This window comes from Rhipicephalus sanguineus, chromosome 1 (assembly GCF_013339695.2).
Source record: "Rhipicephalus sanguineus isolate Rsan-2018 chromosome 1, BIME_Rsan_1.4, whole genome shotgun sequence".
NCBI lineage: Eukaryota > Metazoa > Arthropoda > Arachnida > Ixodida > Ixodidae > Rhipicephalus > Rhipicephalus sanguineus.
The window spans coordinates 186,079,361-186,103,475 of record NC_051176.1 but is presented as its reverse complement, the minus strand read 5'-3'; the positions used below and the strand labels follow the sequence as shown (position 1 = coordinate 186,103,475).

General features: G+C 47.3%; 1 protein-coding gene across 1 annotated transcript in view; it reads right to left on the bottom strand.

Moving 5' to 3' along the window:
* The window catches only part of LOC119403696 (tyrosine kinase receptor Cad96Ca), a 101,177-nt gene that overhangs the window by 43,149 nt on the left and 33,913 nt on the right, over nucleotides 1-24,115 (bottom strand). Inside the window, exon 2 of the mRNA XM_037670594.2 lies at nucleotides 5,857-5,937. Coding sequence (XP_037526522.1) covers nucleotides 5,857-5,937 — 81 coding nt within the window. The remainder of the gene's footprint in view (nucleotides 1-5,856; nucleotides 5,938-24,115) is intronic.

Here is a 24,115-nt window from a genome sequence, read left to right as displayed (position 1 = left end):
CATCGATCGACGCACATTATCCCACAATACAGTGCGACTAGTAGACCCCTGAAAGTTCTTTCCCTGGAAAGGATTTTCTTTCTTCGAAAGAACGAAAATTCTTTCCAAGAAAAAGAGGGAAACTTAACCCTGAGATCGCCGAGGCGTTTCACGATAGAAGACTTGCAGACACGTGCGTCAAGTACCCATCGCTATCACTACAAATTGTGAACTTGCGTACCTTCATCACACAAATGATTTAAGTTTGCATGTGTATATATACTAGCACACTTAAGAGCACACTCACGAATACACATAAAGGGTGGTTGAACCCCCCCCCCCCTTCACCCCGAAAAAAATTTCTGGCTACGCCCCCTGACCATCACATCTAGTTGCTTCAATGCATAATGCACAAGAAATTGTTTGTCAAACAGCGCATCGCACCCAGGGCACCATTTATGAATTCCCCAGCTCCCATCGTTTCTTAGAGAAACCTTGATACTTCATTTCCTTTTACGTCGAATATCTACAGAAATAGCAGCTTTCATTAAGCTAGAGTTTCATTATTGCGTAAGGTATGCAACAATAACCTCATGGTTAAACTCAGAATGCGTTCGCTTGAAGTCAATGCACAAGTTGTCCATACGAGTATGGGGGAGTCAGAAAGCTGCATCCTGTCGAAATAAAGCCAAATGATGAAGTCAGCCAGTGACTTAACAACTTCATGGACTTCGTCACCTTGTGTATACATCTTTAAAAAAGCCAATCCTTGCCCCGGAAAGACTACATTCGGTGGCTATGGAAAGGCTAGATTCGGTAGGATTTTAATCCCTGTGTCTTACCCTGAAGGAGGAAATCCAGGCACTGCGCAACACATCATTTGACACGGACTAAAACGTGCCCCCTGGGACGCGACTTTCGCGTTTTCCGCGTTTTCCGCGTAGCGTCCTTGTTCTACATGTAGGCGGCAACAAGCTCCAGTGGTGTCGTGTAGTTTATGCATGGGAAACCTGTATTGGGATGGGAAGACGAAGCCACAGCTTTAGCGCCCCTCCTGATGGACCAGATGACATCGCATCACGGGGACCAGATGGCATCACATACGCTACCCTGTGCTATTATACCTTGGACATGGTGCGTGCTGAGCAACTCAACTACTACAATGAGTCGTGGCACAACAGCGCCGCTCCTAAACAATGGAAAAGTACCAGCTGGATCCCCACTCTGAAATCTGGGAGTATAGTCTAGCTGATTGACTTTTCAGATATAGCGTCGGCAAAGGGATGGAATCATTATTGCTTGCCTCGAGGGGAAAGGAAGGAGTGATACCTAGAGTGATTTGACAGTTATCCTGATGTAATGACGAAGGGAACTTGAGCACTGTTGCTGCCGGTTGGCTGCTGGGAAGGAAGACGGCAAGGAGTTTTGGAGCTGCAGCTCGCGCTTGCGCTTGGTTAGGACTGCCATGCTGCTCTACACTGGGCCTTGCATAACTGAGATTACTGCTAACGCTCAATAAACACCGTAACACTGAAAAACACTGCCGGCTTTCGGTGAGGTCGCTCATCCATCGCGAGCGTTACTGCAATCGTTACCCGAGTGTGTAAAAACCAAAAAGCCTCAAGCACCTATCAGTCATTGACAATTTTTCTCGTTGTCAAAGAAGCATACGACAACCTTGAATATAAGATATTTTTAGTGCAAAGAAGGACAACAAAAATGAAAGAAAGCAACAGGAAATCGTATGAGAGACAATCCTTGTGCACTGTCTTCTTATTTTCCTTCTGTCGCGCTAGATGTGCCTTATGTGAATTGCCACCAACTCGCCTAATACCAAGTCTTATGGAGCCTTTGACATGGTGTGCTTTCTGCAGGGTAAGTTTTCTGGGGACAGCATTCCGAGTTAGTAGGCGGATGTATGAATGGATAAGAAGCTATTGCAATAAAAAGGGGCTGTTTTCTTGTAGAACGAGTGCGGTCTTTTTTTTAATACATTTGCCGCGTAATGTGCCGCAGGGTGGTGAGTTTTATGCCACAATTAATCAACGTCGTCAAAGTAGGACTTTCTGAGAACTCACCGTGGGCAGCTCATGTCTCAATGTACGCCGATGATATTTGCCCCTGGGCCTTCTGCGGTGACTGCAGTAGTCACTACGGCTTCTTATCTACGAGAACAAGGCATCGGTATGTCCACTAAAATGTGCGTGTTAATTGCCTTTACGAACAAGCCTACAGCATGTGTTCCGTTTCAGTGAACGGCCTACACGTGTCGTTTAAGATGCATCGCATCCTAGGTGTCATCGACCACAACCTCTCGTATAGTAATAATCAGAGCGAAAAACTAGAGACAAAAGAGAAGAACAACACGGGACGAGCGCTGTGTTGTTCTTTCCTTTTGTCTCTAGATTTTCGCGCTGTTTATTACTGTGAATACATACCAACTAGCCCAGCTTCCCACTCTCTCGTATAGCCCCCACTGCGTCTATCTCAAGACATTATCTTGCCATTTTTCGGGTGTTCAAATTACTCTGCTGGATAACTAGGGGTACGTCAGTGCAATCTCTTCTGCGTCTGTACATAGCAGTTTTCCTGGTACTCCTATGCGGCAGTACTCCCAGTGTAGGGTAGCCAAACGGAAGCCTTTCTGGTTAACCTCCATGCCTTCTACCATACTGTTTCCTTCCTTCCTTCCTGCCAGTCTTGTTAAACACATGCAGGACCTGCATTCACAACGTGTACAATATACGAAGTCAATCACTACAAATGTGTTTAGGGTTACCTCGATGCCCCTCAACACCAGCAGCAGTGGCTATCCTGAGAGACCTGATGAAACAACGCACGTGGCTTTCGACACTCAGAGAGCACACAATGTCAGTCTATTAGATCCCCCAACTAACACATAGCTTCAGAGAGGCAAAGGGGCTTGAAACGACATTTTCACGAGTGATTGGCGCTCATGCCGTCTACCTGCGGCGAAACCTTAACCTTCTTGTTCCTACTACAGCCATCAGTGAATCTAGCTGTTTTCAGAATTACAAAAAAAAGCCAAATATCCGCCTCTTCCACTGTAGCGACTGATGCTGATATTACTGCATCAGGCATGCTTAGGCCACACGTGTATCCATAGCGACAGCTTGACCTCGCCTACCTGCTCAGCAGTCGCTTTCGTGGTTCCACTGACGCAGATAACGAAATTCAATGTGCCACACATAACGACATCCGTGGTGGAAAAATTTTCAGCCCTTCATGTCACTTTCAACTTTACATCTTGTATGATTTACACCACAGAACAGATGGTATCCGACATTACGCGAATGCGCCATCATGCTCTAGGAAGAGGGCACTATATTATCTTTCAGTAGCCTCTGACTTGCTGTGGCATCATCAGGTATAATATTGCTGACAAGACCGCCCGATCAGTCCACATTTTCCTTAGATTTGCTGACGATGAGCACTGCCGGGAAACTTCATCTGCTTGCCCACTAGTGATTGCATTTTATGGAATTTCACGAGTGTCTACAACTGATGACTGCTCAAGTTGGACCTTCGGCTTTGAAAAGTGCGACATATAGCCCTTGTGCTGTATCGCTTATGACTGGGAGTGCCGTTAATAAAATCGCCTACTCATGCCCCATTGAAATGGCTGTTGGCCCCACATGTGAGGAAGCCACTAAGCGTTTGTTGTGTATCTGACCATGCTGCTACGTCACAGCTACTACGACCGTGGTCATATCCGTTGCAAGCGCAAAAAAAGAGCTATTCGTGTACTATTGAAACTCTTGAACTCCGAGTAATTGTAGCCATCATGTGCATTCTCCCGCGTGCACGCAAGGCTCACTCGTTTCCTCGTACTAGCGCCCCTCCCCCTTACACACTGTGTAGGACAAACAACCAAAAGCTTGCATGGTATACCTTCCTTCCTTTAATTACCTTGCTGCTTCCCTTCCCTACCTCCCCTATCTATCTATCTATCTATCTATCTATCTATCTATCTATCTATCTATCTATCTATCTATCTATCTATCTATCTATCTATCTATCTATCTATCTATCTATCTATCTATCTATCTATCTATCTATCTATCTATCTATCTATCTATCTATCTATCTATCTATCTATCTATCTATCTATCTATCTATCTATCTATCTCACACGCGCATACACGTGTACGGCCTTTTTAGGGTTTACTTTCCAATGTTTGGCCGTGTTATCGAGACATGTGGCTATAGCACTCCCTGGTTTCGTATAAGGGAAAAATTGGCATCCGCGGGTTCGTAGCATGAAGCTACGAGGAATTCTGGATGGATTTCTCAGAAAAATGCCTTCCAGACGAAAACGTAGTCTTTGTCCGAGATTTGAACGCGGGACCAACGTCCTTGATGGGCGGTTGCTGCGCCATCTGAGCTAACCAGGAGGCTAGCCGATCACTTTGCGAGGGCTAACTAATCGTCATCTCGAAGCACGGGTGGATAACAATGTTTTCCCTTTCATGAACCACCTCACACCTTGGGGGCTTCCGTAGTGATTTGCTACATGAGTTCGAAGCGGTTCTTTGCCCCACTTCATTGCGGGAGAGAGGGGTTCGGGCTGTTGAGGGCGGGAGGCTCGGAATTGTGCGCCGCGACACACGTCGCGCGAAGCACCGTTGGAAGGCGCCGTGAAGAAGAGCCTACCGTTTCGTCGGTCGCAGGGCCTCCCCATCTGCGAAAGGGGGTCGTCGGGCGGCAGCGCCGCACGCCGGCCGTTCCGGGCGGCGCGCTCCCGGAACCCCGTTCGTGACGCCGCGCGCACGTTTCAACAATACGGCCATTAGCAGGAGGATCCCTTGGCGCTGCCATCAATACGGGTAGCAGGCAACGTTTTATTAGTCCGCCTTATTTTCGTCAGTCACGTTGTAACGTGACGTTTCGGGCTTCTGCTTTCTACCAGCTCTGACCTCGGCGAGAGAGGAGAGATGGATGGCTGGTGCGCCAAGAGGGACAGCGCGCCCCGCGTGGCGGACCAATGGCGAGCCGCCCCAGGGCCTGACGTCATCAGAGAGTCCTGATCGTGATCCGAACGCTTCGTGTCGGCCACGAGACCGGTCCGCACGATTTCGGCGGCGGCGCCGGCTGCGCTCGCTGGGCGCCATACTCCTCGGGAACCGGAACTTGCGCTCTGCCGCTGTGCTGCCGCGGCCTTCGTTGCGACGCACCGGTAATGGCACTGATATCTAAATTAATGCCAACCTGTCATATGAGCTACACAGTGCGTAGGAGCGCCCCGTTATGTTGATCCGCTGGAGCGTTGTTTCTAGCCACCTGCCTCGCGCTTTGTTCTCCGGTAACTTCTGAGCAGCGTCAGCGCTCCAAGAGCGCAGATACGCTCCAAAGTGAGCGCGTGAGCGCGCGGCTACTTGTTCGTTTGCGAGAGAGATGTCCTCCTCTCCACTGAACGCATGAGCAGCGGACGCGTGCGAAGGTGCCTTCTGTGATCCTTTTTCTTTTTCCTAGGTGCAAGACTAGATTTCGCTCTCTTCACCGCACCACTACTTTACAACCAGGGCCGTACGCTGAAACGATTAAGCTACCGGAACGCGTGTTAATAGGATTAGGCGCTCACCGCACACTCTTCAGTAGGTTTTATTAGTGTTGTCTCCCCCTGTTTATCGCAGCGAGTTGCCCTCGCGTTGTTTAAAAAGTATGCTGATATGAAATCAACGTTCCCGGATGAACGCACATTCATGACATGTAGATGTAGCACCTGTTGGAAGGAGCAACGCTTTCCGGTTGCGTTCTTTCGTGAGTGCCCCGATGCCTACCAGAGGTTGGAATTGAGGCACTCAAGATGTGCGCTTGGCAGGCCCGCGCTAGTCTGCAGCGGCGACTTCAACTTACCGACATCCTCGTCTTCGCTGATAATCCATTCTCGTTTGAAATCGAATACAGGCGGTGTATTCTGGCCAGGAAAACCAGTGCCTGCAAGAAATAAAAGAAACATGTGCTTAGTTGTCTCTCATGTCGAGCATTCAAAGGTGTTACTAGTTTAGCCATGTTTGTGCTACACAGACACGGCAAGCCGATTGCATGACGCCGCACAATACACGAGAGATGTCAGCCAGCATTCACAAAAGCGTCTTACGCTAGGATTACTCGTAAGAGAATGTTTTGGCCAATCTTGATGCTAGACTTATCATTAACGAAGTCGTTTGGTCAATGCCAAAGGGAACTTATGAACCAAACACTCCGAGAATTTGTCCCGAATTCACAAAGCTTTTCGACACGGCTAACAGCAACTCAACCCTGGCAGGATAGATTATCGAGGCTGCCACAATGTCATGTGCGGGTCAGGATTGCGTCAGCTGTCCGTCGGTAACCTTGTGCGAGAATGAGCTGACGTTCCTGTATACGAATGCCAGGGCGCGATAACGATGTGAGGTGAATCCTTGCACAGGTGTGTTCTTGTGTCAAGCATTTCGTATAAATGGCTGTGAAGCTGCAAGATATGCCTTTTGTTGAAAGTCAGCTCTGCGGTTGTATACTTTGTGTGCCTCTCCGTTCCCGTCGGTTCCCGCGCTGCTGTCCTCCTCTGTGTTCAATCAACAAGCCCCACTGGTCATTCCGCTTAACAGAGAGAGTTCACCAATGGTGAACAGTGCTTACAAACGACAAGTACTGTGAATTCGGGCCCAGGGCCAGGATAATGACACGATTTGATTGTATTTTCTATTCCACACTTCTTACAGTGGTTCTAACAGCGACCCATCTACGTTACCGGGAAGCGCCGGTCATTGGTGGCCCATGAGAGAAATGGAATGAAATCGAGCAAAAGGCATCTTATACATTCTACCGGCTAAATACGTGCTTCGAAGTCAAAGTTTTCCTTTCAGGAAGACGAAAATTATTTGTCTGCTGTTCTATAGACTATTTTACGGATGGGTTTCGATGCCGTCATATTGGGCTGTTGACTTTGCCGTTTTGTATCTTTAGCAACTGGACGAACAGTGCTACGTACGTTTCATGACCCTGTTAATTTCACGTCACGACGTACAAAAATAACACACCATTCGTAACGTTCGTTTAACAGCCCATCTAGATCTTTGTGCAATGTTGACTGAAGAAGAACCACACAAAAAGCTGATGTTTATATATTGGTGTCGTATACCTGGGTACAATAATACTGTAGAACAGACGGTAGAACGATGCTTTGACCACTAGAGAAGCGCAAAAAGGGAAATATTACAATGAGAACCCTTCGGCATTGGGATAACGCAAGCGACTTTATTTAATTTCCATGAGTTCAGAGCAGCTCTCTTTAGCAGAGATCCCAAAAACATAAGTACGAGTCTTAATGCCGTTACGAGGCTTCTTAATACCACATATATCCTCTCGAGTTGCACCTGGCACCCTCTCTACAGCATGACCTAAATGACCATTTGTGTACATCTGATGTAAATGTGCTACAATGAGGTTGCGGATGATTCGAAGAAAAACAGGTACGCGCCCACTGGTTTATTATTGAAATTGAAATTGAAATTTTATGCCGCAACAAGAGCATGTTACGAGGGGGGCTGGTAAAAGCTGTTAGAACAGTTTGAGGAGCCCTTGCCCCCTAGTACACAAGATAGCAAAGAAGCATGCGGCTAAGTACAACTTGGTAAGAGACATATGTATGTTTCAGAATGTAGTTAAAAAAGGGAGATTAGAATACAGGCATAGAAAAAAAGGTAGTCGCCACATGACATCATTATACAAACACTAATCGCAGTTGTTTCGGTGATATACTAGGTATGTTGATGTTATGTTCCTTTGTTATGCGGTTTAGAAGTGTAGGCAGTTGAAATTTGAACATATTATTTCAATAATTTGTTCTGCATTTCGATATGTACCACACTTCAGGTTGACGTACTTTATCAGCAGGGAAGTGTTTTTTTAACCCCGCTATTCTTGCAATGGTATCATTATTTTTTCAATAAACCGAACTTATATAGATGACGGAAAGAAGATGACTCTTAAGGGCTCGTTTTCTTTGTTAGACACAATATTAATGAGAACTAACAGACAATAATGCCAAGGAAAGTATAGGGGGTGTTATCTGTAGTATTTAGAATATAAATGTGAAGAAAGTAAAGTGGACGAAAAGATAACTTGCCGCCGGCAGGGACCGAACCTGCGACCTTCGAATAACGCGTCCGATGCTCTACCACTGAGCTACGGCGGCGGTCATCCTCCCGTCCACTTTATGGGGTATATATGTGCATTTAAACCTTGGAGTGTTAGTCAGCGCCAATCGCAGCCATGGCGGCGAGTGTGGAACACTCTTTTTCTGCCTTTCTGGCGTCACGTGACGCCAGAAAGGCAGAAAAAGAGTGTTCCACACTCGCCGCCATGGCTGCGATTGGCGCTGACTAACACTCCAAGGTTTAAATGCACATATATACCCCATAAAGTGGACGGGAGGATGACCGCCGCCGTAGCTCAGTGGTAGAGCATCGGACGCGTTATTCGAAGGTCGCAGGTTCGGTCCCTGCCGGCGGCAAGTTATCTTTTCGTCCACTTTACTTTCTTCACATTTATATTCTAAATACTACAGATAACACCCCCTATACTTTCCTTGGCATTATTGTCTGTTAGTTCTCATTAATATTATATAGACGACCTAGTTTGTAATCGTGTATAGTTGCAACCTCAATGATGCGGCCCTTTTTAAATAATTATGCTGTGTGGCAGCGATATGGAACTTTATAGGCTAGACGCAAAGCTTTCTTTTGCAAGACGGTAAGTTTGCTCATTTTTACAGTTGTTGTCGTTGACCATACAAGAAAGGCATAATTCAATAAAGAAAACAACAAATTATATATGAGCATGTTGACAGAAACGGGAGAGTAGTAGCAATGGGTACAATAATTACTGTAGAACAGACGTTCAAGTATACCCGGTGCAAGCATTCCGGTGCAAGCATTGATGTTCTATATTAACTGTAATCAAATAGAATGCTGGTTACATTGAAGCGTGGTCCTAAGACACTAAGAAATTGAGGCTACTCCTTGCCACCATCCAACACGTGCGTGCGTACCACACAACCTATACCAAAAAAGCGGAAATAGAAACAAAAGAAAAAGAAGCTGACCGGAGAGGCGTGACGCGTGTTAAGGAAAACCAGTTCACTGTACGGCGCAATAAAAATACACTTATAAATATGTATCTAATATTGTTCGTTATATATTGTTCAAGTGTACCTGGTGCAAGCATTCCGTGTATAGCAGACCATGAAACGAAACCTACAAATTAAGTTAGCCAGGTTCCTGCCCAAAAGGACATCCCGAAGGGCAGAGCTGCAGGCCCATCTGCGTTTATAGCACGAAGATCTCTTGCAAAGGATATGGGTAACAACAACTACAAAAAAAAAGCACATCCATCGAAGTTCAACTCGCGTAAGTGGACTCTGTTCATAATGCTGCAAAGAGCCCATGGGAAAGTGCCCCACAAAAGTGTCTGCGGTGGACAGTTGGAGGGGTGCCGTTTCCCGACTCGGTGCAAAATGCGAGTTGTGTAGACCACATGCAGTCGTAAACAGTGCAGAATGCTGCATCTTTATGGCAGTCTGCATTCTTAGTCAAAGCAGCACAGCATGAGCCTTGTCGATTCTTCAGAAAACTTCCTGCGCAGCTTACGGAAAATCAAAATGTGACCACCCAGCTGTAACGGCCAAAGTGTGAGTAGCAGCTTGCAGTACGTTGGCTGCATCCACTGGCGTAAATCACGGGGGGGGGGGGAGGGGTCAGGGAGGGTCCTGACCCCTCCTTGTGATCAGGTTGGGGGGGGGGGACCCCTTGAATTGCCCCCCCCCCACTTGATATTTATCTTTCAAACGCCATACATTTGAATTGTTTGAGAGTTAAGTATAGTGCAATCAACTTTTTTTTGTTAATGCCTGTCTATTTTGTAGTGTGTGTAGGCTTGTGTTCAATACCCTTCAGCTGCGTGAGATTACTTGACCGCTTTTGGAGAAGACTCAATAGAACACTGCAAATACATGAGCTGCAAATACAGATCCATGCTCGTTTTTTTTTTAAATTTTATTTTAAATCATGACTTTAACTTTTCTATAAATAAAAATAAAAACAATATGGCCGCCATGGCAAGATGTGTGTCCCCCCTTGTGATTTACTGGATTGACGCCACTGGCTACATCGTTTCCAGTTATACCGACATAACAAGGGTTCTAGCACTATTTGGCGCCATGACCGCACGGCGATGCGTTGGTCAATGTATTCGCAACAGCGCAGGGACATCGAGAAGTAATCAGTACTTCAAGAAATATTGAAACAATTACTCTAGCGTAATTTTGAGTCTATACATTAATGAGCTGGCAGCGATGTATACCTCGCAATCAGGAGAATTTGAAATAGTTCTGTGACAGTGTATGGCGTCCTGCGCGACAAGCGGCGTCTACTAATTTCATCTTTTTTTCAGGAAGTGAAAATAGACGTGAAATAGACTGTGCAGATCCATAAGTAAACGCCTGTGCCGGTGCGTCAGTGTGACAACACGGATTTCAATTATATTTTTTCTATATAATCGTCCCTGCAGATCAGCAGAAGTTCTTGAAACTTGCTAAACTTAGTTTTGGGCACATTCATAATGCAATTCAGACAATACCGTAAAACTTAGCTGTAGTTCTGAGCATAGGCGTGCTCACGGGGGGAGGGGGGGGCGCCCCCCCCCCCCAGGGGCGCAAAGTCTGTTCCATACATTGACTTAATAGGGAGGGGGGCGCCGGGATGAAGATTCGCCCCCCCCCCCTCCTCCCCTGAAGGTGAACCCTGCGCACGCCTAGGTCCTGAGCAAAGGCTGTCGAAATGCATGGCGTCACTGAGAGCTGGGACGACGCATTCTTCTTCTTTTTTATTGGCTTTTCTTATTACGTACCAATCATCTTAACGCAGTAAGTGTTGCTTTTCTAGAAGATTTCGAAGGATGATTTAATAATCCGATTCGGTTAATAGTTTCTCTATAGTGTCTGTAAGTATGGGTGAGGAGATAGACACTGCTGATGATTAGACCGCGATGCATGGTATATTTATCTAGATCTTTAATATACATTGACTTGCAATAGTCGGTCATCGTGCTCTGCTGTTAGCCCGATGAATATCGAAAATCATTGATGAACGCCTAGAGCTTCGACAGGGGATTCTCCGGCATCAGATGTAAACAAGGCTGTTCAATATTGAGCGAGGCAATTTAAGTCATATTCAAAGAAAACCAGCAATAAGGTTGTTTAGCATTCCATTATAGCATTCACTCCACAGAAATAAGTAGAAGATCGCCTGAGGAGGAATGGTAGCATGTATTTCGAAATAGCGGATCGGACGCGCTAACTCCATCAGTCGCTTCAACGCACCGTATAGCACACTAAGAATTGAATTGGCGTGCTCTTTCAGATACGTTATATGATCGTTCTAAAAAAAGATTACCGTCCCAGCAAGCTCCCAAAGGTCAGTTAATCTACCCTACAGGTAAATTTGTATGGCTGGAAGTGACAGTTTAGGCACTTTCCTGTGAAAGCCAACGCAACTGCCTTATATCATAACCCTTTGTATTCAGCAAGTATGAGCTTCTGCGATTTAGCACGTGCTGAGACAGGTATCATGTGAACGTCACAAAGCTTCCTATTCACCCACAGGTGAGTGAAATGCCCCACTATGCACTGACGCAAATTTCTTCAGCTGATTCTGCTGCTGCTATGCTGACCCATATAGCAAGGGCACTGAAAAGCTGGTCGCGCGTGACTGAGCCAGTTAAGGACGAGAAACACTACTATATTGATTCACAGAGACAGTTTCTGCTGAATTTCGTTGAGCGCCTATTCATGATGTAGTGAACCATTTGGGCAAGGATTTGTCCTTCTAATGTCCGGCTGTGGTAATACACGCTCTCACTGTCTTTCGCACATCATTATGCTTTATGCACGATGAAATTTGCAAAATAAAAGTTGCGCCAAACCTCCAAGCTCCCCTACATTCGATGTTTCACCAGAACATAAAAAAATATCAACAAATCAGTGTGTGTTTTTAACCGTCGCCCACTGAGTACCACACAGACAGGTTATGTGAGCAGACCGTATCAATACACTTGGAGTAAGGATAGCCATGCAGGAGTGCCATGAAGCAGTCATTTAACGCTGCGATACGGCGTATACACTCCACGCACGCACGCACGCACACACGCACACACGCACGCACACACGCACACACACACAAACACACACACACAAACACACACACACACACACACACACACACACACACACACACACACACACACACACACACACACACACACTTCTCGAATGCTCAGCGCGCGTACGAGTACAATGCGCTCCCTGCGCTTTTTTTTTTACCAACTGGTCCAGCTAACTACACTTCTATAATGCGCTCCCTGTTATACAGAGTCGGAGTGTTTTCCTGTCAAATAAACGTTTCCAGTCTCAATGGAAAGCTCGCGCCGTCCTCGTGCACCTCTTTTCACCCCTGAGCCCAATGAAAACAAAAATGATAACAGGTATAATCATTTTCTATTACGTGCGACTAGATCTAGCAAAGCGCTTTCCGACGTGTGCAAGACTAAGGACGTGTCGCTGATACAACTGTCCAAACAACGGCAGGAAGGGGAAGATGCAAGACTGCGATGGAAAAATCCGTAAACAGGGGGTGGGTGCTCGAGCCGACGTTTCGACAAGTGGACTTCTTCTTCAAGGCTGGAACTGAAATCGGCTCGAGCACCCACCCCCTGTTTACGGATTTTTTCTTTGCGCGCCCACCCAGTTCAGTTCAGTTAGCGCGCACCCAATCAGTTCCAGCCTTGAAGAAGGCAAGTCCACTTGTCGAAACGTCGGCTCGAGCACCCACCCCTTGTTTACTGATACAACTGTCGCTATTCTTGATGTGGAAGGCCTCTAAAAATTCCCTCGCGATAGGGTTCTTATTCCTTCCTATAATTTCTGCATCTGAGAAGCCTGGTTCACACCCGCAGGAATCGCAATGCGCTGGCAAGTGCGCACCGTCTTTATTTATCACAGCTAACGCATATCCCCACGCATGCTCGGCCATTTATGCATCGGCCGGTTTGGCCTATGTAGGACTTGCCACAAGACCGAGGTAAGCGGTGTACCACGCCTACAGCGCATCCAACAAATCTTGAGGCGTGGTTTTTGCCACAATCATCACTTCTTTACCTTGCGCAGCAGATGCGTGGGCAAATGCGGGCGATCTTATGTGGTGTTTGGAATGCCACGGACACGTTACACCTGCCGGCAGTCTTCTTGAGGTTGTGCGTAGATCATGTAAATATCGAAGCGAAGTCTGTACTATTTGCTCAGCCACACTCATTTTCCTTCGTGCTCCGCCTTCTGGTGTCAGTCTTCGACAACTGATACCACTGACTCTCAGGGGAAGAAATTATAAGAAGAAATAAGAACATTATCGAAATGAAAATTTTACAGGCCTTCTACATCAAGAAAAATGGCGACAGTTATACCAGTCACACGGCTTTAGCCTTGTACACGTCGGAAAGCGCTTTGCTAGACCTAGTCAAATTAAATAAAAAAATATTATATCTTTTCATTTTCGTTTTCATTTATGGCTGCAGTTCTGCGCATGCCTTTGTCCCGTGCAGTATACAGGCAAATGCTGACGGCCTAATAAAAATGGTTGGCACTGGCACTCGTACTGTCTCATTCGTTCAGTGTTCGTCTTAATTAGCGCCCCTCGCTTTGGAGCCGTACACGTGGTTCGTTCGAAAGTGGGTTGGAGCTTCCGACGGCATTTTATTAAATCTCCTATTTAAGCAGACCACAGGCTCTGACACTCACGCTATTTCAGGTCGGGGCGTACCCTAACCCCGCCCTCTTGCACAAAATCTATCCTGAAATACAGCCAACTAATGCATGTTCATTATGCGCAGATATCGCTAATCTCGAACATATGCTCTGGCGGTGCCCCGCGTTACACGGCGGCGAAGTCATCACGCCGTCAAAATGGGAAGATGCTATTACCAGCTCCGGACTCGAAGCACAACTATGGGCAGTCAAACGGGCCCGCGACGCAACAGAGAGACTTGGTCTTTCTGTTCCGACGTGGGAGCGGTCCGCAACATGCTAGGGCGCGTTCCGAGGGACCAAAATAAAGTTTATTCATCCATCCATCCTATTGCATGCGCCCTGAATAAAAACAGCATTTAGACGTTTCTGAGGGTGCTCAACTAAGCGGAAGCGCTATTTTTATTAAGGTGAATCTCGAAGCCCCTCGAGTAATTATAAACGGCAACCTCAGTTCTCGGGCAGCCGTTGAAGACTTCAAGCTAGCTCCGTGGCTCGACCGCGGTGTCGGAGTTCTGGCGGTGCGGTGGTGATACCAGCACGAGAAATAATACTGCGACTCAAGATATCACATGCCACTTACGTCTACGGCGGCGGAACTTAAGGCTGTGCGCAGCGCCCTTGAGCACGTCGATTCTGAGAGACCGAGCAAATGGACTGTTTTTTCCTATTCGAAACCGGCGTTACAGTGCATGCAGTCAGCTCTCCGACGCGGATGCCACGAACAGCTTGCGTACGAAATTGTCAAGCTTCATAACCGCGTCAAAGAAAAAGGCCATGGGCTTGATTTTCAGTGGCTACTTGGTCATTGCGGGATCAGAGGCAATGATTCCGCAGGCAACGCGGCTCGCACATCCCATCAAGAAGACCGCATCGTTCCGATTCCTCTTTCGAGGACGGACGCTGCAAGGCAGCATCGTTACCTGGCACGTAGTCTTTGTCTGGCGGAGTGGAACACGCCAAGCATAATAATTTAATTGTTGAGGTTTAACGTCCCAAAACCACGATATGATTATGGGGTACGCCGTAGTGGAGGGCTCCGGAAATTTCGACCACCAGGGGTCCTTTAACGTGCACCTAAATCTAACTACACGGGCAGGCCAAGCATAAGACATACGGGACTCCATCAAATAAACCCTACGCTCCATCCGGACTTGGTCGACGTGAAGCTCCGCTTCTTTGTCGGCTTTGGTCGGGCGTTGCCTTCACGAAGGCATACACGACATTTATTGGAGTGACCGACAGGGCGGCATGCGAGGCCTGCTGCATCGATTGTTTGCTATGCCGCTGCCCTCGATTTGCTTTTGAAAGACGAACACTTTCTGATGCGCTGCGACGACTGGACGATCGGCCGCTCTCTGTGCAGATGCTGTTGGATCACCGCCCCCATCGCTCCTCGGCTCACAACGCAGTTAAAGCACTTCTGTGCTTTTTGAGGACACGGGCTTGTGCGAACGCCTTCGACTATACTATATAGTGCCACCGCCACATACGAGAGCATTTATTTTTCATTTCCTCCTTTCCTTTCCCTCCTACCTCTGTCATCTTTCCTCTCCCCCTTTCCCATTCCCCCGCGTAGGGTAGCCAACTGGGCATGTGTCTGGTTAACCTCCTTGCTTGTTTCCTTCCTTCCTTCCAAATTAGCTTACATTTAATTATATCATAGGAAACTGCAAATCACCCGTTACAATGCAAGAATAACGAAAACTTCGATAATTTGTCAAGATGCATTCTTTTTTTACTCGGCGCATTCAAAGTCAGTGCACACATGAACCTTGGCATGCCCAATGTCCACCCCCACAACTCAACCCGAAAAAAATTCACTGCAGTTGCACTGCTGGTTTATGTTTAAAAAAATGGCGTTTTGCGCGTCGAAAACTGCAGTACGATTATTAGGCACGCCGTCCTAGTACACTCCGGGATTAATTTTGACCACTTCGGGCACATTAACGTGCACCTAAATCTAAGTACAAAGGTGTTTTCACATTCAGCCCCTATTTAAGTGAGACAGCTGTGACCGAAAATCGGACCCGCGTTCTCGCGTTTAATGACTGCTAGGGTTTTACTGGCTAAGACGACATGATTATGATGCAGGCCGCAGTGGAGAGTTCTGGGTAATTTCGACCACATTGGGGTTCTTTAACGGGCGCTAACATCGTATAGTACACGGGCCTGTAGCATGTCGCCCCCATCGAAATACGACCGCCACGGCCGGGATCGAACCAGCGTCTTTCGGTACCACAACTACCGCGCCACCGCGGCGACTCCGTGTTCACGAGCTCAGGGCGGCTAAAGCTCCCGGATATGTTTTGACTTAACTCTTGGAGTGGACGTATATTGTGGCAACAACAGAGCCCACGATGCGGCGGCCAGGCTCAGCCTGCCCGTCCCAACGTGGCAGGAGCCCAGTGCGCGCCAGTCGCGTCTCTGGGCTACTAATAAAGTTTCACCAACCAACCAACAGCGCTGTAACATTATTTTCGCTTTTACACTCTTAATCAGGTCCTGGTTGAATGCTGGCTACACCCAGGAAACCAGACGAAAAATGTCCGGTTTCCTGGCTATATCTAGCACTTTAAGCGGGACATGAGTGAGAGTGTACAGCTGACCACCGCGTTTTCTTACAAACAATCGTAGAGTACACAATATTTCAGAATTTAGTATATGCTATAAGATGGCAAAATTAAGATTCTTCAAGTGGGGACACAACACAAAATCCAAATCTCTTACTGGCGTACGGCTAATCTTCCCGACTATTAGTGAACTTTTCGTAACCGCTTAAATTCTTTTTGATTGTGTTTTTTTTTTATCATTTGATATCGACGCTCTCTTAACCGTTCACGCTCCTCCCTGTCCGTTACGTCAGACGCATTACTACTCTGAGCAGTAAATTCTTCGTTATTTCCTCACAAAGACGAAGACATGTACACAGTCTACAAGTCAAGCCAGTACAGTATGACTATAATGATTCATTTTCGAATGCCCCATTTCGACTATCAGGGATTGCAAAAATCGACAACGCCATATAATTCACATACGTATGGAAAATGCAGCATCCCCCACAACGTCACACGGACTTCACAGCTGGGTTAAAGATGACATGCTACCAGTAATGGCATGTTTATAAGGGTGCGCTGCAGTGCAAAGTATAAGCAAGACGAGCGTTTGTTTTATGTCGCCGTCACCATTAATGTGATCCCGCAATGCGGTGCCTTTATGCCGGCCGGTTGGCTTTAAAGGGGTACTGACAAAAATTTTGGCTTCGCGTTTTTTTTGTTTTTTTTTTGCTGCAATGTGTTGCTGGGGGCCTGTTAGACATAACACGGCACATCGCTTGCTGCAGCGAGCGACAGATAATTAATTACAGGCTCCTCATTACCGACCAGTGTCAGTTTCGGTTTCAAAAACGACAAGCCATCGGGTGCAACTCACCATCTAGCGGGTGCAGCGCTCGGCACGTCAGCACACAGAATTGTGACGCACTTCCGCGCGGTTCGCGAGCAGCCGCCAAGAAGTAGGCTGCTGAAGCGAACGCGGCAATAAAAATGGCGGCTGTGACGTCATCATAACTTGTTGCAGCGTGGTCACGTGAGGTCCCCAAGGGTCCCCTTTGAGGGTGTCAGTAGCGCTAGGATGTCGATTGCTCACGCAAACTTCAAAATTCATTTAATATAACTTCCAAGCTATATTCGCTGTTAGTATTTTGCAGATGATATACGCATGTTCACCGGAATCGATCCCGCTGGCTATCTGGGCCGCGAAATATTGTGTCAGTACCCCTTTAATTTCTTTTGGAATATAATTCGGAAGAAGTCGAGTCAAGTCAAAAGAGTTGTAATGTGGTCAAGCAGTCGAGCTTACGGTGTTTTTACGTTAGTGACGTTTAACGATAGCACCTTAAGACCTCGCTGAAGTGCAGAAGCGATGCACGACGCATTGATTGTACAGACGTGGGGCGGCACCAGCATCAAGACTGTACTCTATGCCGAAAGCAAAATGATCGCTGCAGTGAGCCGCAAAGCTGGAAACTACAAATACTCTTCGTTCGTGAGTAAAAGGGCGTGGACGCGTAGAGTGCTTGCGAGACTGGAAGGTATTTTTTTCTTTGGAGGTTCATAATCTCATCACAATAAAACCAGATGCCACATATAGAAATCGTGGTACGAAGGGTAAGGAAAGTGTGAGATCTCAATGCGAAGCCTTCCGAGTGCGTTTGTCAATCACGCCTCAGAAGACTCCGAACGCAAGGAAAACGTGACACACAGGTAGAGAAACAAGATGGGAGCATAAGCATGAAGTTCTTTTAACAGCAGAGCTGTTTAGACTGGCAGAAATCCGTCAGGTGTAGCACTGAAACCGCCGCGCCGAGCTCTGACGTCAATGCGTTGCCTAGCAACCACTTGACACAGCAACGCTGCGCAGCAAGAGAAGTGGAGATGAAGAGGAGAAGAAATAAATAAAACAAAACAAAATTTCTTGGTGAGGTGGGATTCTAACCCCCGTACCCACGATCCGTTGGCGAGCGTCGTACCCACTCGGCTATCCAGGCTTTTTTTTTTTTTTTTAGGCTTCGCAATACATCATCATGCAGGAATGGGAATAAAACGCATCAGCCTGCTTTGGCTTACATGAACCATTAAAATTCATTCACTTTAGACAATTCATCGAAAAGATCAATCCAGACAGGCGGTTCTTTTTGAGCTCTAAAAAACGCCAGGCCTGCGCGGAAAGCGCAGCACAGTCACAGCGAAAGTTGGAAGAGCGGCATTTCTAGAGCCCGTTGTAAACTCTCTTGGGGCTTCTCATACAAGTACACTAGCAAGGTACCCACTACGCTATAAATCTACGCTTGAAGCTTTAAACAGCTCACCAGTTACGTAATTCGCATTATGTGACGCCCGGTCGCTATTTCACTCTCCCATCATGCAATATAACATACGTTGACGTGAGAAAGAGAGACAGAGAGAGGAGGGAAGAACTTTATTGAGACCCTGAGGAAATTGATGATGGGCTTATGGGCTTCCTTAGCAACCAATGCAAGTGCACTTGCGAGGAACCCACTACGCTATACCTAATCATAATTTCTGTGACATACGGGAACAGCCACTATGCCATTTTTCGTCATTCAACGGAGAGCCGTGGTACCCGCTAAAAACATATAAGGCATTATTCGCACTTTGTGTTGTGCCTGATGACGATGAAGAATTATTGCAGAGCCCCTTGTAATGGGTTGGAAGGATCCAACAGCCCACTCGTCGTGCAATTCGCATTGTGTGACGCCTGGTTACAGAATTCGCGTTGTGTGGTGCGTGGTTGTTATTTCACTCTTCTACCACACTAAATTACATATGTTAATGTGGTTCTTTCTGGACATGAAGCCTGTATAGCGTCTTCTTGCAAGGCAGTTCCAAGCACCGGCATTGCTCTGAGGTACAACACTGGGCTCCCACGCAGAGGGCCCAGGTTCGAACCTCGTTCCATCCTGGAAGTTTTTTCTTATTTCGTTTTTTTTTTCTTCTTTCGAGCGATAGTGGTTACGGACACCGGCGGCGGCGGCGGACAACTACGGCGCCAAAAACGGCCGGTGAAATGATCTCATAACAGCTTTCGCTGTAAAACATCACGTATATAATAGACATTTTCTATAAAGTTCTCTCTTGATCTCGTCTTAACGTCAGCGTGTGTCACTGACAAACGCGTCTTCCACAGACTCTGGTGGCCCAGTAGCGTGATCGTATCAAATGGTATACCGTGTTCATTTTGTACTGGTAAGAATCTAATGCCAACAGCTGTTATGAGTAAGTCTTTTTTTTAACAGCGAAGATGTTTAGCAAATCGTTTCTTGCGAGTCGATCGCCGAAAACTATCATCTTCTTAACGGGTATGTGCCACTGTGCGGCTACCTGAGAACGAGTACAGAGAGAGAGAGAGAAAGACAGAAACAAGCAGAGAGACGGAAAGAAAGATATAAAGAGAAAGAGAAGAATTATTGCCGGAAAAAAAGTTCTTCACTAGGCGGGATTCGAACCCGCGTACCTTCGATCGGAAGGCGAGCGTCCTAACCTCTCAGCTATTCAGACACGCTAGCAGCGCATAGCATAGCCTTGTATGGTACAGCGTAACAAGAGGGTGAGACAGAGAAGTGAGCGTGAGGAGGAGAGATGTGATGGTGAGGAGGATGGAATGGAGAAGGGGAGGGAGTAAAGCGTAGCACAGAAAGAATGAGAAAGAGAGAGAGAGAGAAATGCGGAAAGAAAGAAGAGAGACAGAGAGAACATCAACGAAGGTGTCCATCAACAAAAGAGAGAGAAAGAAGTAGAGAGAGAAGGAAATATAGAAAGAAAGAGGAAGCAAGCATCGCGCCGTCTAGCGACCAGATACCGCACCACCTGGCCAAGCCGCGCATGCGCAGTAGCCAAGCCACGCCCACCGACGGAGACATCGCGCGCAACCTCCACTCTTTAGTGCGTAGCCTGGCTGCGTACTCCCGAGGAGGAAGCCGCGCCGGCCGCGCATCTCGAAGCTAGACGTGTCGGTCGACGGGGAGTACGAACGGCGACGGGTCCGTGCGTCGCTGTGCCAAGCTTTGCGCGACTTAGTGCGAGCGGTCCGTTTGCTATTTCTGGAGTTTGGACATCCGTGTAGTGTCTGTGACTGTCTGTAGTTTCATTCGAACCTCTCCGCGCTGAGAATCAACCTAGAAGTAACCTAGCATCGCCTAGATAAAGCAATAGCAACAACCTAGAAGCACCCAAATTAGAATTCAGAATCGTCCAGTTTCTCTGTTTCGAGTCTTGCGCGAATTAGTGCAAGCTCAACCATCTTTTAAGGGTTCTTTGAAGCACATCATAAAAGAATACCGCATCCAAACATCCAATGAAAGCACGCTCAATGGTTTCCGGATTATTGCACAACAGGCAGTCTGTTGTCTATGGCACAAATAATTAAACCTTTGTCCGCAAGACACGTTTTGACTGGTGCGGTATTACAGTGAAGTTTAAAAAAGAATACTCGGTTAGGCTAGCAGAACGATCAATTATGGGAACCATATGATTGCGTTGCTAAGGGCGAGAGAACGAGAAAAAGATAGAGAGAAAGGAAAAGACAGAAAGGAAGAGAAATAGAAAGAGAGAGGGAGAGAGAGAATGAGATACACCCAAAGAAAGAGAAAAAATAGAGAGACACAAAGAAAGCATAGCATAGCCTTCTATAGTATAGCATAGCAAGGGGGTGGGAAAGGGAAGTGAGGGTGAGAAGGAGTGATGTGAGGACGATTAGAAGGGAAATGAGGAGGGGAGAGGGTAAAGCATAGCACGGTCTTGTACAGTATAGTATAACAAGAGGTGGGAAAGGGAAGTGAAGGTGAGGAGGAGTGATGTGAGGATGATTGGGAGGAAAAGGAGGAGGGGAGAGGGTAAAGCATAGCACGGTCTTGTACAGTATAGTTTAGCAAGAGGTGGGAAAGGGAAGTGAGGGTGAGGAGGAGTGATGTGAGGTGGATTGGGAGGGAAAGGAGGAGGGGAGATGGTAGAGCATAGCACAGTCTTAGTATAGTATAGCAAGAGGTGGGAAAGGGAAGTGAGGGTGAGGAGTGATGTGAGGATGATTGGTAGGGACAGGAGGAGGGGAGAGGGTAAAGCATAGCACAGTCTTGTACAGTATAGTATAGCAAGAGGTGGGAAAGGGAAGTGAGGGTGAGGAGGAGTGATGTGAGGATGATTGGGAGGGAAAGGAGGATGGGAGAGGGTAAAGCATAGCACAGTCTTGTACAGTACAGTATAGCAAGAGGTGGGAAAGGGAAGTGAGGGTGAGGAGCCCCGCCATGGTGGTCTAGTGGTTATGACACTCGACTGCTGACCCGAAGGTCGCGGGATCGAATCCTGGCCGCGGCGGCTGCATTTTCGGTGGAGGCGAAAATGTTTGAGGCCCGTGTACTTAGATTTAGGTGCATGTTAAAGAACCCCAGGTGGTCGAAATTTCCGGAGCCCTCCACTACGGCATCTCTCATAATCATATGGTGGTTTTGGGGCGTTAAACCCCAGATATTATTATAAGTGAGGGTGAGGAGGAGTGATGTGAGGATGATTGGGAGGGAAAGGAGGAGGGGAGAGAGTAAAGCATAGCACAGTCTTATACAGTATAGTATAGCAAGAGGTGGGAAAGGGAAGTGAGGGTGAGGAGGAGTGATGTGAGGATGATTGAGGGAAAGGAGGAGGAGGAGGAGAGAGGGTAAAGCATAGCACAGTCTTGTACAGTATAGTATAGCAAGAGGTGGAGAAGGGAAGTGAGGGTGAGGAGGAGTGATGTGAGGACGATTAGGAGGGAAAGGAGGAGGGGAGAGGGTAAAGCATAGCACAGTCTTGTACAGTATAGTATAGCAAGAGGTGGAGAAGGGAATTGAGGTGAGGAGGAGTGATGTGAGGACGATTAGGAGGGAAAGGAGGAGGGGGAGAGGGTAAAGCATAGCACAGTCTTGTACAGTATAGTATAGCAAGAGGTGGAGAAGGGAAGTGAGGGTGAGGAGGAGTGATGTGAGGACGATTAGGAGGGAAAGGAGGAGGGGAGAGGGTAAAGCATAGCACAGTCTTGTACAGTATAGTATAGCAAGAGGTGGAGAAGGGAAGTGAGGGTGAGGAGGAGTGATGTGAGGACGATTAGGAGGGAAAGGAGGAGGGGAGAGGGTAAAGCATAGCACAGTCTTGTACAGTATAGTATAGCAAGAGGTGGAGAAGGGAAGTGAGGGTGAGGAGGAGTGATGTGAGGACGATTAGGAGGGAAAGGAGGAGGGGAGAGGGTAAAGCATAGCACAGTCTTGTACAGTATAGTATAGCAAGAGGTGGAGAAGGGAAGTGAGGGTGAGGAGGAGTGATGTGAGGACGATTAGGAGGGAAAGGAGGAGGGGAGAGGGTAAAGCATAGCACAGTCTTGTACAGTATAGTATAGCAAGAGGTGGAGAAGGGAAGTGAGGGTGAGGAGTGATGTGAGGACGATTAGGAGGGAAAGGAGGAGGGGAGAGGGTAAAGCATAGCACAGTCTTGTACAGTATAGTATAGCAAGAGGTGGAGAAGGGAAGTGAGGGTGAGGAGGAGTGATGTGAGGACGATTAGGAGGGAAAGGAGGAGGGGAGAGGGTAAAGCATAGCACAGTCTTGTACAGTATAGTATAGCAAGAGGTGGAAAAGGGAAGTGAGGGTGAGGAGGAGGGGAACGCCACCAGCTCCGCTGTTTCCTCAGTCTTCGCACCACTAGTGCGCAGCTGCCTCAATTTCATCTTTTAAAGATGAACTTCAACCAACTCGCCCTACTGTCCCTGCTGCCTCAATTTCTTTTTTTTTGTCGTTCTTTCTGTTAGTAAGGGCCAAGCGAGTGCGCGGAAATGCGCAGAGCACTGTCGAAATTGTCTCCGGTAAAGAACGATTTCAGCAAAAAATACATCCCAATATAGAGTGTCCCATTCCAGCCAGACAATGATTATTGGTAGAAAACGGCAGTCGTTGTAGCGCTAGCACTCCATAAACTTTTTGTAAGAAAGGTAAAAACGCACTAGAAAGAGCGACACCAAGAAGGCACACACATGCGCACACACAGCGCTACTTCCAGCAGGTTATAACGTGCCCATATTGCCACCTTGGTGAATTCCACAAACGAACTTATGTGAGAGAGGCCAGAGACCTACACGCATGCGGTAGTAAAGCTTCTGTTTGGCAATTTCAGAACGTATATACTGCGGTGTCCTCTAGAACACGTTTTCAGATGATGTAAGCTCCCGCAAGCTTGCTTCTTTGCTGTTATCAATTACAGCAGTGTCGTATAGCATATCTTGTGGACAGTGACTACGAATTCGGACACTGGCATGTCATTGTGCAGCAAAGAGAGCCGAGACGCTGAATAGGTAGTGCTAGTGCTACTGCACTCCTTAGCGCGCGCGCATTAGCGCCCTCGAGAAAAGAACGCGAGTCGAATATCTGATACTTGAATTTATACCCCTTCTTCGGACTTGCATATTTTAATTCGAATGTACTCCTTTTTGCAAACAAACAAGAAAAAAGTTCATGGGGAAGCTGGAAACTTGAAGGATCAGAAGACGTCCAATAAGGAATGTCGGTGGAGTGAACGTTTCGACATGGGGACTTGCTCGACATTCCACGTCGCCAACTTCTCATCCTTGTAAACAAGTGCCTCGCGGCCGGTTCAAGCGCTGGCCTTTGCCGCCTTCCGCAAGGTGAGCAAGCGAAGATAGTATGGCGGGGTTCCGAGCACCTGGACCTGCAGTGCGGCA